Raw genomic sequence first — 17,588 nt, 5'->3', positions numbered from 1 at the left:
TTCACAATGTCTAGCATGAGGGAAAACTTAAACGTCCAGTCCAGCTTGATAGACTCATTCTGCAAAATGTCCTGTTTGTGTTGGAAACAAAAATACCTTGAAACAGTTGTAGTTATATATATTAAGTAGTTATAGTATAGCAATAGCAGAATAATTTGGCAAAACTGATGGATTTTTTTGAGGTTAGAAAGTTGCAGATTGTGATAGTTTGGTAGAGCAAGTGGTTTATTTGTTTACAAGGTAAATCAGTTAGGTTTAAGGTTTATTAAGGATTTGTTTTTGTTCTTCTCATAAGATCTGGCAAGATTAACAAGTCAAGACACCCTGTTAACAGTTTGTAGACACCCAGTTAATCATTTTAGGTTCTAAAAACAATACATTAATATTCCCACTATGTTATTTTATGTTCTCAGAATGTTTGAAACCTTTTTTGGTTACAATAAAGTTAATCATAACGTTTCAGTCTCATGTTATATTATTGTTCTCAGAACATTAATTATAAAATTATTAGAATTCCATTTAGATCATATTCATGTTTACATTTACATTTCATTTAGCAGACAATTTTACCCAATTCATCTTACATGAGAGGATAAAAGAAGCTCTTCAAATCATCATAGACTATGTTCTAATAAAGTTTCTCTAATGCTTATAAGTTATAAAAAGTTTTTTGGAAGGTTCTTAAAAAGTGTCCATGTAAAATATTTGTAGATGCTATATTAATATTATTGCTTGGTTATAATAATGTTATTAACATCAGTCTTGCTCTATTAATGTTCTAAGAACATATTTTTATCAATGTTACAAGAACGTTCCAAAAACATTTTAATGTTGTTATGTGCTAACATTTAAACAACTTTTAAGGAAAGTTACAGAATGTTCTGAGAGTGTTAGTTAGACCATAACACTTTCCCTGTGATATCTTGTGCCGTACATACAGAAGACCGAAACAGCTCTGATACCCCTTGCAATGTGACATTAACTAGTTCCTTAGTACAGTTGTGTACAAAAATAAAGGGTAGAGAAAAGTTTTTACAAAAATTCTACAGTGTGAATGGACCCAAACTGAACTGAACTATAGTTTGTATTCACCTACTAATAATCACAAGGAATGAAACATAAGCCTTAGCACATTTACATGATCCTGCCAGAAATAATATATAAATACTTTCTTTATTGTAATGATATAACATTGATCAAACATTGTCCACATCATCTCATTATACTGTATTTCTTTAAACTTGATAGATTAATTAGCCAAACATAAATGCACTCTAAAATAATGCTGATTTGTTATAACTCAATGTTGTGTCAAATACAGACAACCCATGTTATTTAATTTAAATTGAAATAAATTAACCCAATGTTGGGTTTATCCATATTTGACCCCACATTGGGTTGCAACCACCCAGCATTTCAAATTGCAAAACAAAGATTTGATGCTATAATAATAAATTTGTCAAAAAATAATGGCTATGAAACACATGAAATGCTTGAAGGTTAGTATGGTTACAGCACGAACGATCTAAAGTTCTCTCTGGACTTCTCTCTATATTTTGCTGTTTTTATTTATGAGTACAGTAAGGTATGTGGTAAACAATTTTTAAAAATACATGTATGTTTTGAGGTACATTATAAATTATACAGTCACACTGCAAACCTTTTTAAAGCCGCCAGGTTTTAAAAAAATAAACACATCTTGGAGTCAGGTTTCTACATGGACTGCATACAGTCGTGTTACATTACATATATGCATTTAAATTAAATGCATAGATCAAAAGTGCTAATTCCCAACCTGATTAGTTCTGTAACTAATATAAATAAAACATTAATATAGTATCTTGATGTTGTGCTACCTGCAGGCTGCCTTTAGGGCAGTACTCTGTCAGAATGAATGGTTGAGATGTTTCCAGGGCCGCTCCAATAAATTTACAGAGGTTATAATGGGTCAGATCCCTAAACTGAAACACATACATGATTAAACGGTCAATGTTGTTGCGACAGATTAAAAAATCAGTGGTACTGCTCAAGTTACATAACATTATCCACATGGGTAAATGCACAATAACATTAAAGTTAAATGCATTTGTCAATGTTTAAACAGATGTCACCTGTTTGAGCTCTGCCAGCAGCTCGCTGTTCAGATGTGTGCTTCTCAGATTTACGAAGGAAACAGAACAAATTGTGCCCTGAAGAAGAAAGATTTAATTAACTGAACTATGAATTATTTTATTGGGCAACTAAATTATGACCAGTGTTTTGCAGAGTAAATTGTCTTTTACATAATACCAGTGTTGTAAACGTTTAAATGGCAAGATACTTTACTTTGTAGACTGCGGTTCTATGCGCTGATGGCTTGTCTTGCATACTGCAAATGATGGACTCCAATGAAGCCTGAAGGGGTTTGGATCTGTGGGACTGAACCAAACAGAGGGAAGTCTATTATTAATGTAATCATTCAGTCAAATCTTTATTAACTATTGATTGCCCTTGTGTATGTTAACATATTATTTTATTAAATATGTTCAAGCAGTAAAAATATTTTTATGCAAAAATGTTATATGCAAAGTGTGCACAAACACAGAATTTTTGTAATTTTCAGAAGCTCAGGGTACATATATAAATATCAACAGATGAACACAAAAGAACATTTAAATAAGTGGAAAATAAAGTAAAAAATAAATTATGAAGCTTTATACATACACACACACATACACATCTAGATGTTTACGAGCAATATGTGCATTATTGATGTTTTTAACTGTACAAATAATAAACATTTATACATCATGAATAGTGAGAGTCCTGTATGTTTATGACCATAAGAAATTAGGTAGCAGCTGATGTGCTAGCTATAGGGCATATGTCGAACTAGTGTTTCTTCCCATACTGATAAACTTCCGGTGAACGGTTAATGTGACCAAATATTAGCCATATCATTTATATATGACTGTGTTGATGATGAGGTTCAGTTCCAAGCTATCGGCAGGCTAGCGCAAAAGTTCCACTTACTGGAGTAAAATAAATGTTTATATTTTAAAGACATGGCGGGGAAAATTAGACCCACTTTATATCAGTTATCACTCAGCCAGTTGAGATTGCTGATTATTAAAGATTCAGTTCCAAGCTATCGCCTGCCAAAATTGACTTGTTAAAATATGTAAAATATAAATAAAAATGTTTCTTGTTTCTTTTTTTTATAATATACGGTTCCTTTTACAGCATCGATGCTGTAATGTAATTAAAATATAATCAGTTAAATAGACTTTGGCATTCACTTAGATATTCAAGCGTAAAACGAGTTGAAAAGCCGTTTACTCACATGCGCCTGTCAAAATCGGCAGGCAAGCGCAAAAGTTCCACTTACTGGAGTAAAATAAATGTTGATATCAAGACATGGCGGGGAAAATTAGACCCATTTTATATCAGATATCACTCAGCCAGTTGAGATCGCTGATTATTAAAGAAATCAGACTTTAAACGGGACGATTTTGTGATGGCATAGAGTTCACTGAAAGCGCGTGACCCAGGTTACTAACAACTTAAAAGTTCTTCCGCATATACCCTATTCACGTTCAATATCAATGTATTTGTAGTATTTTTTCAAGTGTATAATTTCAATTACTGCAACTAAACAAGTTCTTTAAATAAAGTTAACAGCATTTTGATTCAGAAATTTATTTTTATACTTGAAATAATCCTTTATCCATACTTTAAGTAGATTTAAAAGTAATCACTTCTAGTTGACCATTTAGAAAAATGGCAGAAGGTAGATTTTTCTGATAAATCATCTGTTGAACTGCATCTCAATCATCAAAAATACAGCAGAAGACCCATTGGAACCCAAATAGACCCAAGATTCTCATACAAATCAGTCAAGTTTGGTGAAGGAAAAATCATGGTTTGGGGTTACATTCAGTATGAGGCTGTGTGGGAGATCTGCTGGATCATCATGGATGGGAATGGGATGGGAACATCAACAGCCTGTGGTATCAAGACATTTGTGCTGCCCATTACATTACAAACTACAGGGAGAGGGCAAATTCTTCAGCAGCATAGCGCTTCTTCTCATACTTCAGCCTCCACATAACAGTTCCAGAAAGCAAAGAAGGTCAAGATGCTCCAGGATAAGCCAGCCCAGCCACCAGACATAAACATTATTGAGCATGTCTTGGGTAAGATGAAGGAGGAGGCATTGCAGATGAATCAAAAAATCTTGATGAACTCTGGGAGTCCTGCAAGAACGCTTTCTTTGCCATTCCAGATGAATTTATTATTAAGTGATTTGAGTCAGTGCAGAGATGTACTGTAACTGTATGGATGCAGTCCTCCAAGCTTAAGGGAGTCATACACAATATTAATTATTTTTCCACTGCACCATTACTTTATATTTTATACTGCACATTATTTAGACCTTACTGTCCTAAATAAATAATTAAAATTCAAGGCATAATTATATTCTATTTTGGTAAAGTAATTGTAATCTAGAAACCGTTGCCTTTCATATTAGCCACTTCTGATACCAAATGATCAACTAGAAGTCAAGTTATTATTTGTTGCTCTTAAAACTTGGATAGGTGACAAAACTTTTGTCAGGTGGTGTATCTGTACACTGCAGTTGTACCACATAAAACTTTACATTTCAGAGTATGGAACATATACTGTGTGCTAATCTTCCTAAAATGGCTTAATTATACAAAGCCAATATTGATGACGTCTGTTACAATATTATAAAATCCTAAAAGGGAGATTAATTAGATAAAGCCAAATATTAGCCATATCATTCATATATAACTGTGTTGATGATGAGGTTCAGTTCCAAGCTATCGCCTGCCAAACTTGACTTGTTAAAATAACAGGAATACTTAAATGGATTGCCTTGATGAAAACTTATATCTTCTCAAACCTTTTCTGGCACAGTTGAGGAATGATGCTCCATCATTATGACATCATTAGCATTGATCGTCCACAGCATCTTGGAAGCTTCCTCCGGGAGTTTGTACTTCCTGGTAATAAAAACTCATTTAGACTTAAAGGTTTATTTCTAATGCAAATTATTATTTAAATGCCAAGGAAATCTAAAGAGCTGCAGTAAGGTAGACTGAATACAAGGCCTGCATTTAATATCGGCTCTAACGCTTTAGCTGAATGCAGCTGAATAACATCTGTTGGAAAGGATAATCATAACACATACATCTCATTTATGTAAATATTCTCTCTTTTAATCTTGATTATGCTATTCAAAGTGTTCAATGTCAGGTCTAAAAGCAGTCAAAACACACACTTTACCTGTACAAAACACAGATTGCAAGGGTCCCTGCAGCCATCAAGCCAGCAATAATCCCCAAAGCAATCAAGAATTTTCTCTCTGAAAAATAAAACACATCTGTAATCTGCAACTCTGCTGGGTGATCAGCACTCATTTGGTGTCAACATCCAACTGCGGCCATTTATAGAAGTATGATACAGCAAGACTTAAAGCCGCCAAGGGTAATTCTGCAGGAATGCAAAATGAAACAGTCACCTTTTCAGAATTCTGATAAAAGGATTATGTCTGGTTGCATAAGTCTGTCCTGACTTTATTGCTTCGACCTGTTAGCTTGAGGGAGATTCAGTCAGCGAGTAGCTGAGAAATCTTTACTGACGTTGAGCTGGACATTTGAGTCTTGCAGGCATTAGTACATTATTCAAGATTTTTTTTTTACTTTTTTTTCTCCCCTTTTTTAATCAAAGAGAGGGCAGGAGGCAATAGTGTAAAGATTAAAATTAAGGGATGAGAAAAGGAGAACTGGGGTGTTGGTGTGAATGTGCTGATCAATGGTGTGCATTTGGTGCCCCCTACTGGACAAAGTTATTGCAGTGTGGCCTCTGACTGGCCTCTTGAAGAAGCCGATAAGCGAGAACCACATGAATACACTTCCAAGCTTCATATTATGTTTCTGAGTGTTATTAGCATACAGACACTTTGGAAATTAGCAAAGCATGGGCCAACAGTATAAAGTATTCAAGTCCCAAGACTAACCCAGAAGAAAAGTTTTTTAAAGGGAAAAACAACTCTAGATACAATTCACTGCACTTTCCAGCATAAAATAACACTAGAAGTAGTAAAATAATTCAAAAGCACAAAAAAGTACTCAGCTTTTTTGCCATTTCTTGCCAAAAAATACTTTGGTATGCTCATAGCCAAATCTGAATCACAAATATGTCTGTAAAAATGAGGTTGTTCTTCTTTTGAGTCAGGGTTTCCCAATACCTAGATTGATGCAGAGTTCTCCTCTAAAACCACAGTCTGGAGAGTCTTTTGGAGGACTTGTCAGTCCTCCAGGCCAGAGGATCTGAACTCCTTTTACTGCCTTATAAGTCCCAAAATAGTTTGCAACAACCTGTAGAGAACCAAGTAAGTGATTTAGTTAAGACAGAAGAGCACAGCAATTTTAAAGTGGTTTGTATTTGCTGTGTATTTGTATTTAGTCAGTCAGCTAATGGTAATATCTCACCTGACATTGGTTATTGCTACCTCTGATCTGTTTCATCATATAGTTTAGCTCACGATCTCCACTTGCATCAATAGTCACATCTCCTTGGATACCTGTATAACACATATTTTTAAAATATGTATGTTAGGAACTGCCTGGTAACTATTGTAACTACTTTACAAATTGTTGAAAAAGTATACAATTTAATTTGAAGGAAAATGTAAGATTTTAAAAAGTAGGTGTGCACCTAAAGCCCAACCATCATTGATATATATATATATATATATATATATATATATATATATATATATATATATATATATATATATATATATATATATTGATACATATATATATATATTATTGATAAATTAGCCACAATATAGCCTATATATATATATATATACACACACGTTAATGTGAATTGCTCATCCTTCAATGATGGTTGGGTTTGGTTGCACACCTACTTTTTTAAAATCTTACATTTTCATACAAATTAAATTGTATACCTTTTCACCGTTAAGTTCATTCATACATATGAGATCGTAAAAAACAAAACAAAACATAAATTAGCCAAAATATAGCCTATATATATATATATATATATATATATATATATATATATATATATATATATATATATATATATATATATATATACATACATACAGTTGAAGTCAGAATTATTAGCCCCCCTTTGAATTTTTTTCTCTTTTTTGAATATTTCCCAAATGATGTTTAACAGAGCAAGGAAAATTTCACATTATATCTGATAATATTTTTTCTTCTCGAGAAAGTCTTAATTGTTTTATTTCGACTAGAATGAATGAAAAAAATTTTAAGCACCATTTTAAGGTCAATATTATTAGCCCCATCATAACAAACCATCATTATACTTGTCTAATTACCCTAACCTGCCTAGTTAACCTAATTAACCTAGTTAAGCCTAGTTAAGCCTTTAAATGTCACTTTGAGCTGTGTAGAAGTGTCTTAAAAAATATGCAGTAAAATATTATTTACTGTCATCATGGCAAAGATAAAATAAATCAGTTATTAAATATGAGTTATTAAAACTATTATGTTTACAAATGTGTGAAAAAAATCTGCTCTCTGTTAAACATAAAATAGGAAAAAAAATAAACGGGGCAAATTATTCAGGGGGCTAATAATTCTGACTTCAACTGTATTTTTATTTTTATTTTTTAATGAAAAGTTCACAAATTGCTGTGAAATTGTGTTGGAACTGCAGGAATAGGCAAAGGCTTAATTATTCCTTTACCAAATACAAACCAGAAGTACGTACCTTTGAACTCGGCATTATACTCGGCATTAGATAAGCACATGTAGGCTATAAACAAGTCCATAAAGGTTTGGGAAAGTAAAATATTCATATTATTACAAAATACAGTGTTTGCCATTCAGCTGGGAATACTATGTACTATATATATGTCAAGGAAAGTTCAAACAGAGCACCCTAATAGCAAAGGAAATTGACTTTAAACATGGCATGGTTGTTGATGCCAAATGTGTCACCAAACCTGATCGATTTGAGATTTTGCATGGTCTACTGAGTCTTGATTTCTGCTGTGAATTTCAGATTGTACAATCATTATAGAATAAAGCTACTGAGTGTAAAGTCAACAAACCTTTGATAGTTCTGTTCCACATCCGTCTAGTGACAGCTAAGCCATCATATGGGTTTCCATTTTCTGCCAAAGTTTCGTTTAATGCATGAGCATACAGCCAGACAGTATCATGAGCTATCGCTGCTAACACTGAAACCTGTTGAATTAAAAATTATTAAAAACAGCTTCAAGTTAGTCTGCTTCGTTCATTCATCTACACAGAAACTCACTGCCAATAGTATCATTAATAAAAGAGTCAGCTTTTGTTGATTTCTATAATCTAAAACCAACCTTTTCCGTTTGAGCATATGTATAGCCAAAGTCTATTTTGGATCTACTGATGACATTCTCTGAGAAAGCCTGATACCGTTTATCACTGGGTTTATACAGAGACAGGAAAAACAGAGCCTGATAGGCCTGCTTGGCCATTGAGTCATATGAATCGCCTGAAAAAAAGAAGTCATGCAGCATTAGAAAATTACGTCATGTTAAGTAATATCTTATTTTTGGGGGTTAGCAAAGTCATCGTGTTTGTGGTTATGTAACGCACCTTGTTCCCAGTCAAAACTGCCAAACAAGACCTTTTGCTTGTACGGCTCGAAACAAAAGAAAACAAAATCTCCATTGGTCAGGCCTTTCTTGTGAGCTTCAATTAGTAAACTACGAACCACCTTGCCATGTGCTGATATCACAATAACTGTGCAGGTGTAAGAATAAAACAGATGAATAATTTAGTTTCACAAAATTTTTCTGAAAATAAAATGTCATTCTCATTCAAACAGAGGAATTATTACTGCGAGCCACTTGAGCCATCTCATTTAAGACCCTTGACCAGTTCGACGTGGACCCCTGAGAGAGCGAGCTGTGGATGTCTTGATACTTGGCCACTGTGATGTTATTGTGCTCTGCTTGATACCTGTGGAGAAAACAAGATTTTATTATAATATTAAATATATATATATATATATATATATATATATATATATATATATATATATATATATATATATATATATAGAGCACTGTCATCAAACAGCAATAAGTTCACTGCTTCGAGTTCCAACTGGGTCAGTTGGCATTTGTGTGAGGAGTTTACATGTTCTCCCCTTGTTTGCGTGGGTTTCCGCTGGGTACTCCAGTTTCCAAAAGCATGGGGTATGGGTGAATTAAATAAACTAAATTGGACATAGTGTATGAGTGTGTGTGAATGTGAGAGTGTATGCATGTTTCCCAGTACTGGGTAGCGGCTGGAATGGCATCATGGCTGCATAAAACATATGCTGTAATAGTTGGCGGTTCATTCCACTGTGGTGACGCCTGATAAAAAACAAACTAAGCTGAAGAAAAATAAATGAATGAATAAAAGTATTTTCCCAGAGATGGGTTGCGGCTGGAAGGGCATCTGCTGCGTAAAAAACGTCTTGGATAAGTTGGCGGTTCATTCCGCTGTAGCGACCTGGATTAATAAAGGGACAGAAAAGAAAAGGAATGACTGAATGAATAATAGTATGAAACACTTTTTAAATATTATCTTCTTGGATATATAACAGCAACTATATTATTTATAAAATATGTGGGACAAAGCTAAGACTTCCCATTTAAAATTAAAATTATTAGCCCTTCTGTGAAATTAATTATTTTTGAGGACATTTACATAGTATTTCCTAATATTTTTCTTCTTAAGAATGTCTTATTTTAGCTCAACTGAAATAAAGGTGCTTTTTTAAATGTTTTAAAACAAATTTGAAGATCAAAGATAATTTATTTTGATTGGATACGGAACCAAGTTGTCCAAGACTTGCCTAGTTAAACTAATTAACCAAGATGAAACTTTAAATTGCACTTTGACCCTATGACTGCCCCACCAACAACAAAAAAAATTTGGATTGCATTTCTTAAATCCTAATGTTTCTAGTTAAATGTACTTTTTTTTCAACACATCTCATAACTTTCTAAAATATCAAGCATTTGGTAGAGCAGGCAGTTAAAGGGTTGCTAAACAACAGTCTCTTGCACAATTATGAATTTCAAATAAATGTTTTCAGGTAAAAAAAAAAAAAACAAGACAAAAGCAGCAGCAGTGGTTGCCAAGATGCTACCATAAATTGAGTAAATAAATTGTGTTTTACTGTAGCGTTGTATCAAATCATTTAGTTTTTCACTCTATTAATTTACAGATATTTATCCATAGACTTTGATTACAAATTTTTCATGGTTTTGGTTATGATAAACATATGAACATATTAGGGCTGGGTTGATAGACATCACGATACTGAGCCGATACACGATCCACGTCCACATTGGTGTTTCATTTAGCATTTCTAAACAGCTCTCCATCCACACTATACGCACATCACTTGACCACACACACACACACACACACACACAAACACAAACACACACACACACACACACACACACACACACACACACTCTGTCATGCACTCTAGCATATGCGCACGTCTGAGCTACAGGCAGCCAGCAGGTGCTTCGAGCACGAAACCCCAGAGAGCAGTGCACGTCGGACAGTTTAATCAAGAATGTACCGCTAGATCGCATCTCACTATAGTTGTAAGAGTTGACATGGGTTGTAAGTGTTGCGTTTATAAATATGCCGCAATAAAGGTTTTGTTTCCATTTCCCCGCGATGAGAGCACAGCTCACGTGTGGACCCACATATGTGGATTACAGTGGTCTGCTAACATGCGACAAAAATATGTTTGTAAGGAACATTTTGTACATACTTGATGCCCTCAACAGGAATAGCCCAGGTTGGTTTGCCGTCATAGATGATGCCGATGTGCTGCCAGCCAAACTGTTTACAGATTTCCACAAAGAATGCTCCTAGTTTAGTGAAGGGTCCAAACACTCTAGTTAACGTTGGGTAGGCCTGAATATAAGGATCCAAAAGAAAAATCCATAAGGTTACCAAATATCAATGCACATTATAAGATACAAACATATCAATGCTAACATACACATCACAACCAACCTTCTTATCCAGAAACTGTTGGTCTGCACATACCGGACTGATGACAGCAATGTTCCAGAAAGCTGCTAGTTTAGCAGTCACTGCACAGACCTTAAATAAGTATTAGCAACAGATAATAATACTCCATTTCCTCCTTCGTGAATATTTGAGAGTAATATGCCTTGTAATGATGATATCTTGTGACAAATCAGATTATAACGACTTTCGTAATTACTTTTTGATAGCCCATCATGCGTTAAAAGTCAATTTGAAGCTTTAATTGGAATTGTGTGCTTGTAGAAGACAGGTATCTTCATTTAAGAGTCTACTGTGTGAGTAATGATATAATGTGTGAAGATTGACATGTTCCAATTGAACCAGCTGTATTTTTATTATTTTGACCTTTAGTTCTCTAGCCTTGAAAATGACGCTAATGCAAGCACGTACATTTGAGCAAGACGGTCCAATGAAAGCGCTGTATTTATGCCTATTGTAAAGCGCTGCAATTTTCCCTGGACCACGTAGATCATTGCATTCATCATCCACATAATGATAGTCCAGATGATGACCTGAGACAAATCAATCAACATCTTATTACATTAAGTATGATACATTGTATAAAGACAAAAACTTCTAAATGATCAAAAAAAATGTAAAATAGATATTAAATAGATAGAAAATAAACTGTTCATTTTTTATATATTCGAATATGTCCTGATTAATTATATACAGGTATGTGCCAAAATAGAATATCGAGGTAAGTCAATTTATTTCAATACTTTGTTTCAAAACATGAAATTTGTGTGTTATATTAGTTCACTACACATAACATGAAATATTTCAAGCCTTCATTTGTTTCAATTTGAATGATTATGGATTAAAGATGAAAAAAAAACTAATTGAGTTTTTCACAACATTAGAATATTTCATGTGACCAATAAAAAAAGGATTTTACACACATATTAGCCTTCTGAAAAGTGTCAATGTACTGTATTATTTCCTCAGTACTTTGTTGGGCCTTCTTTTGCGCTAATAACATCATCAAGGGTGTATCACATGGATCAGCCTTTGACACAGTTGAGTTGTTATGGCAGCCCATAGTTGCTTTGATATTAACCTTTAGCCCGTCTGCATTTCGGGGTCTCTGTTCCCTCATCTTCCTCTCGACAATAGCCTATAGATTATCAATGAGTTTTAAGTCAGGTGGGTTTTCTGGCCAATTAAAACCAGGGATATCATGACGCTTAAACCAGGTACTGGTAGCTTTGGCAATGTGTGTAGGTCATGCTGAAAAAAAATCCTCATCTCCAAGTGGTATAGAGCTGTGTTAATTGTGAACTTGATAAAAGACAATGGACCCACACCAGCATATGACATGGCTCTCCAAACCATCACTCACTGTGGAAACTTCACACTGGACTTAAAGCAGCTTGGCTTTTGTGTCTCTCCGATCCTCCTCCAGACTCTGAGATCTTGATTTCCAAATGAAATACAAAATTTGCCTTTATCTGAAAAGAGGACTTGGGACCACTGGGCAACAAAGCAGTACTTTTTCTTTTTACCCCGGCACAGATGCTTCTAACATGGTTTTTGGTTCAGGGGTGGCTTGACGCATGGAATTCTACAGCTGTAGCCCATGCCCTGCAGACGTTTGTATGTAGTGGTTCTTGATGCTCTGACACCAGCCTCAATCGCCCTTGCTTGACAATCCTTGAAGGGCTGCAGTCATACTTGTGCACCTTTTCCAGCCACATTCCCTTCCTCTTAACACTCCATTAATATACTTAGATACTGCACTCTCTGAGCATCCAGACTCTTTTGCAATTGCCTTTTGAGACTTTTCCTACAGAGGATTCCAATGATGGTCTTCTGCACAACCGGCAAGTCAGCAGTCTTCCCCATGGTTCTGAAGCCTACTAAGGCAGATTGAGACATTTTCAAGGCTTTGCATTAATTAGCGGACTAGATTGAGACACAGGGAGCCTACAATGTTAAGCTTTGTCATGATATTCTAATTTTTTGAAATATAGTTTTTTTTTTTGCATCTTTAATCCATAAACATTCGATTTGAAACTAAAGAAGACTTGAAATATTTCACTTTGTGCATATTAAACTAATATAACATACAAGTTTCCCTTTTTGAAATAAATTATTGAATTAAATGGACTTTTACTCAATATTCAAAGATTTTTGGCACATAAACCTGTATTTTGTTTGATGATCAAACCAACTATCATACTTTTTTCACCATTAGTTTCAGAAAGCACCAACAAAAATGTCAATTCAGTGTTCAAGGTCATTCAGTGTTTCTATACAAAATTAGTTCAGTCATCCTCAGAATAAGAATATTTGTACTTGTATAATTATAATGTCTTTAAACCACTAAGATTTACCCATTACCCTCTTCTTTTATGCATAGCCACAGATAAGAAGTGATTATTTTGCACATAAATATATATTTTACACTGAAAGATGTTGAAACATTTCACCCATATTCAATATTCTACTTTCACAAGTTAATTGAAACATTAAAGTGATAGTTCACCCAAAAAATAAAATTTGGTAAACATTTGATTATCCTCCACTTATTCCAAACGACTTCTATTCCACTTTTTTCTGTTGAACACAAAAGATGATACTTACAAAAAGAACTATTGAGAACTAACTATTGACTTCCTTATAACATGTAAAACTCACACGGGTTTGAAGCAAGTGAAGAGTAAGTAAATGATGACTGGTTTGTGATTTTTGGGAAAGCTATCCCTTTAAAGTGAACACTTTACTAGCATCTAATGTGCTTTCTAAATATAGAAATAATTTTCTTGAATTTAATTTCATGCGACACCAAAATATAATTTCTCACATCTTTAACTCAAATATTTCTCATCTACTTTTCTACAAATAGCTGACTGACCTCGCAGAAGCTCCGGGCTGCTGTTTACAGAACTGATGGCGATTAGAGCACCAGCCCCAATCCGACCAGAGCTGAAAGGAATGGAGGTGTTGGGCATGGAGATCAGCAAGGTGAACCTGGTGCCCAGACTTACATGAACCAGAGCCATCAAAAGCAGCATTGAGCCAAGAGCTGTGAAGATACACTGCTTGAATGGCTTTAAATAAAAGCATCAATATTAAAAAGCACATGCACTATGATTACTATATGAGTGGAATTAATTATAATGTAAATGACTCACCATTCATTCCAAAGAAATAACTCCAGCTTCAACAAAAGCAGCGAAACAAATATCAGAAACTACCTGCAACCAGAATGGGAAAGATATCTAGTGGCAAACTTTGGCCATATGGTTTTGATCAGAAAGCAGCCATCCACAACAGAAATCTCCCCAGAGCGACTGTAAATCAAGGGTCGCACATTAATACTGGCCTGTATCTCAAGCTCTGGTGCTCCTCTGACGTTTGTTTACAGCTAAATAAGCATATGAGTAAACAGATGTCTATGGGAACTCTCATGTCCATGAGCTCCGGACAAAACTGTGTTGTGTCTGTTAGTGGTTTAAGTAGTGAAGTTTTCTGTTTACATATTTAATAAGGGCTCTTTTTAGAGCATAAACATAGTTTTCCTAAAATTATGACACAGCTGGTGAATGGTCTAAATTAATACATCTATTACTTAATACCTCTAACCACACTAACGGTTATTTAATTACATTAACTATTTCACAAAATTTAAAATTAAATATTTAAAATTTTAAATACGCATGAGGCATACTTTTATGAATGCTCTAGTTTGCATACATTTCCTAGAACAAAAATCTGAATATTGTTGGGGAAGAAGGGGTACAAATTCTAGTTTATAGGAATAATTCATCCAGTACTGTAAATTCTGTTATCATCTACTCACCCATCACTTGTTCAAAGTGAAACAACTTGTAAGTTCCCAACAGCTAGAACACAAATACATTTTTACAATTTTTGTAGAAGAAATTTTAATGCAAAAAGCCTATCGTGCATTAAAGCTCCAAATCTAAAAATTGCCGAATGCTTGAAAAACAGTTTTTTCTCTGCCATCTCTCACCATAAATTGAGGCAAGAAAAAAAAACTTTGACTGCCAACAAAAAAAATAATGTAAACTTTAAATATAATTGATGTTTAATTCACATATTAATATTCTTAGATCAAGAATCAGCCAGGTCAAATGGTTAAAGTTGAAATAAGCACAATGTCAGTGCCCTGCACACTCTGCCACTTGAAAGGTTTCTACAGTATATCGTGGGAATTGCCTCAAGTGCATCTGTCCATCTGAATTCTCTCTCAGAGAGAGAGAGAGAGAGAGAGAGAGAGAAACAAAACACCATGGCAAAGAGAGATAAATGTTGTCAACATGTTTCCCTCAAACTACTTAAAAACAACAAATACTATTTTGGGGTCAGTTTATGCCACTGCACAAAAATACATGGGAATAGTACAGAAATAGCGGAAAGACATTTGCATTTGGTATTGTATGAGGCAGTTAAGTGCAATATAATTAAATAGATCATAAAATTGTTTAAACTAGGGATGCACTGATATAATATTACTTAGCTATTTGCTAGATATGATTAATAATGATGCAGGCATTCAAAACATTTTATTTCAGAGCAAAATGTCCAATATGTATAGAATATCTGGAGTCCCCCAAGCCCAAGAACTGAAACAAAGCAATTATAAAGTTTGAAATAAAACTTCTTGGAGGATAAAAAATAATAATAATGCACTACAGGGAATATTTTTCTTCTGTAAAATGTATTTATTTATTTATAATTTATTTATATATTAGTTTTATTCTATGTCAAATAAAAGTAATGCTGTTAGCCAAAAAATAACAATTATGGGTATAGCCTAGTTTAAATTATACACAAACTGATTAGTGGTAGCCAATGTGACACTGATACAGGTAAAACAGGCATTGAAATGTATCACCAAGTCACAGAACACAGAATGTGTATTCATTGTAAGTACAGTGCAGTATAAAAACATTTCCTTTTAATATTAATTACAGGGAAACCTGTAAAACATCTGCAGTTTTATATATATGAGCAATATCACACGAGTAGCAGTGCGATATGGCTGTGTATCGGCACTGGTGGGAGGCGTGCGCTGGCACGAGGCCGCAGGCCTCCAGCTGACTATTCGGATTTGCTGGTCAAAACATTACAAGTAATAAAATGATAAATGAGTAATATGAGAGAGGCATAATAAGAGATGAATCTGGTTTAACTTGTTTTCAACATTACATTAAATGCCTTATTTTGGTAGTTTAGTTGTACTGTTGCAGTGTGGTAATCTTGTTAGTCGATCGTTTGGAGTTTTACACTTCAAAAGTATGAAGAATATAACATTTGTTGATCTTATTTGCAGTGTAAAAGTATTACGTTACAATCTAAAGTCAATTAAAAAGGTAGCTAAATACATTACTTAGTAACTATTTAAGGAAAGTAGTGTCAAAGTGCGTGTTATTTATTTATTATGTTTTTAAAGAGTATGTGCTTATTTAGACCTCTACTTATTTGCAGTTATTAAGCATCTAAACTGGGGATGCTCTGATATTGTTTCTAGCTTAATAAAGAAAAAAATCATTTTATATCAGAATCAGTTTAAAAATCCTTATAATTATATATTTTTTGCTGAATGAGAATGTCAGTTTTCTGTGGCACAGGGAATAATTTCAGATTCTCTGCACATTTGTGCAGTTTATTTATTCAAAAAAAGTGGACTGGATACTCAAGATGTCACTCGTTAAATCAATTACTAAATTATCAGAGATCATAAATATAAGAAACTAGTTATTATACACTGTTAAGAGTTTAAGAGTAGGCACTAAAGCCTAACCCTATTCCACCAAGGTCCACTTTGTTTAAAATGTCTGGCCTCGCCCTTCATTAATAGTAGTAGTACTGTAGTATTAGTAATCTCCGGGTCAATAATAACTCTTTAATGAAATCTCTGAACTCAGATCTTATGCTCATGGCCACTCAGAGGTTTGAGAATACACATGATGAAAATTAGGTCAAATTTACATTTTTTATTATTTAACAATAAAAAAAGTGCTGTGAATCACATTAAACACTACCTTAATAGCCTCAAAATATCTCTTGTTGTCTACTTTCTGAACGAATCCGTTTTAAACAGTCCAGACAGTGCTTTACTTCTTTGTTGAATGATTCAGTTGTTTGAGCGAATGGTCTCACTCGTTTGACTTTACTACCACCTGCTGGAAGATTTAGATTCTTATTTTGAGGATTATTTTTATATTTAATCAAAATCACACTTTTTCACATAAAAATGCAATAAAGTACAATAAACTATAATCTTTTAAATAAAGGCATAGTTCACACACAAAATAATTTTGTCATCATTTACACATTTTGGTGCCATTTAAATCTGTATGAATTTCTTTGTACTGTAGACGATCTTTTGTAAATGTTTACTTGCTTACTTCTTTTCTAATTTAACACAATAATGAACTGAAATCTTCTTCCGGTGGTCAATTCTGAGTCAATTTTACAACTTTCAAT

The 17,588-nt window shown here is 34.0% G+C and overlaps 1 protein-coding gene across 14 annotated transcripts in view; it reads right to left on the bottom strand.

The window, feature by feature from the left end:
* si:dkey-37g12.1 overlaps positions 1-17,588 on the bottom strand; it is a 67,672-nt gene that overhangs the window by 37,875 nt on the left and 12,209 nt on the right. For 8 of the 14 annotated variants that reach the window (XR_012407411.1, XR_012407418.1, XR_012407410.1 and 5 more), the window contains exons 2-18: positions 14,267-14,329; positions 13,987-14,157; positions 11,520-11,641; positions 11,094-11,183; positions 10,846-10,991; positions 8,896-9,017; positions 8,652-8,798; positions 8,393-8,547; positions 8,123-8,258; positions 6,498-6,589; positions 6,254-6,383; positions 5,290-5,368; positions 4,907-5,006; positions 2,326-2,418; positions 2,112-2,189; positions 1,857-1,961; positions 1-71 (exon numbers count right to left, since the gene is read on the bottom strand). The exon at positions 1-71 is cut by the window's left edge and continues 1 nt beyond it. Coding sequence is in view for 7 of the 14 variants with exons in the window: in XM_073953296.1 (XP_073809397.1) it covers positions 1-71; positions 1,857-1,961; positions 2,112-2,189; positions 2,326-2,418; positions 4,907-5,006; positions 5,290-5,368; positions 6,254-6,383; positions 6,498-6,589; positions 8,123-8,258; positions 8,393-8,547; positions 8,652-8,798; positions 8,896-9,017; positions 10,846-10,991; positions 11,094-11,183; positions 11,520-11,641; positions 13,987-14,157; positions 14,267-14,273 (1,844 nt within the window). In the remaining 7 variants the exon portion in view is untranslated. Of the gene's footprint in view, positions 72-1,856; positions 1,962-2,111; positions 2,190-2,325; positions 2,419-4,906; positions 5,007-5,289; positions 5,369-6,253; positions 6,384-6,497; positions 6,590-8,122; positions 8,259-8,392; positions 8,548-8,651; positions 8,799-8,895; positions 9,018-10,845; positions 10,992-11,093; positions 11,184-11,519; positions 11,642-13,986; positions 14,158-14,266; positions 15,626-17,143; positions 17,282-17,588 lie in introns of those variants that run through there. The other 6 variants (XR_012407419.1, XM_073953253.1, XM_073953293.1 and 3 more) reach the window with 3 other exon arrangements.

This window comes from Danio rerio, chromosome 1 (assembly GCF_049306965.1).
Source record: "Danio rerio strain Tuebingen ecotype United States chromosome 1, GRCz12tu, whole genome shotgun sequence".
Classification (NCBI taxonomy): Eukaryota; Metazoa; Chordata; class Actinopteri; order Cypriniformes; family Danionidae; genus Danio; species Danio rerio.
Note: the sequence above shows the minus strand (reverse complement) of the source record. Positions and strands in the feature narration are given on the sequence as shown.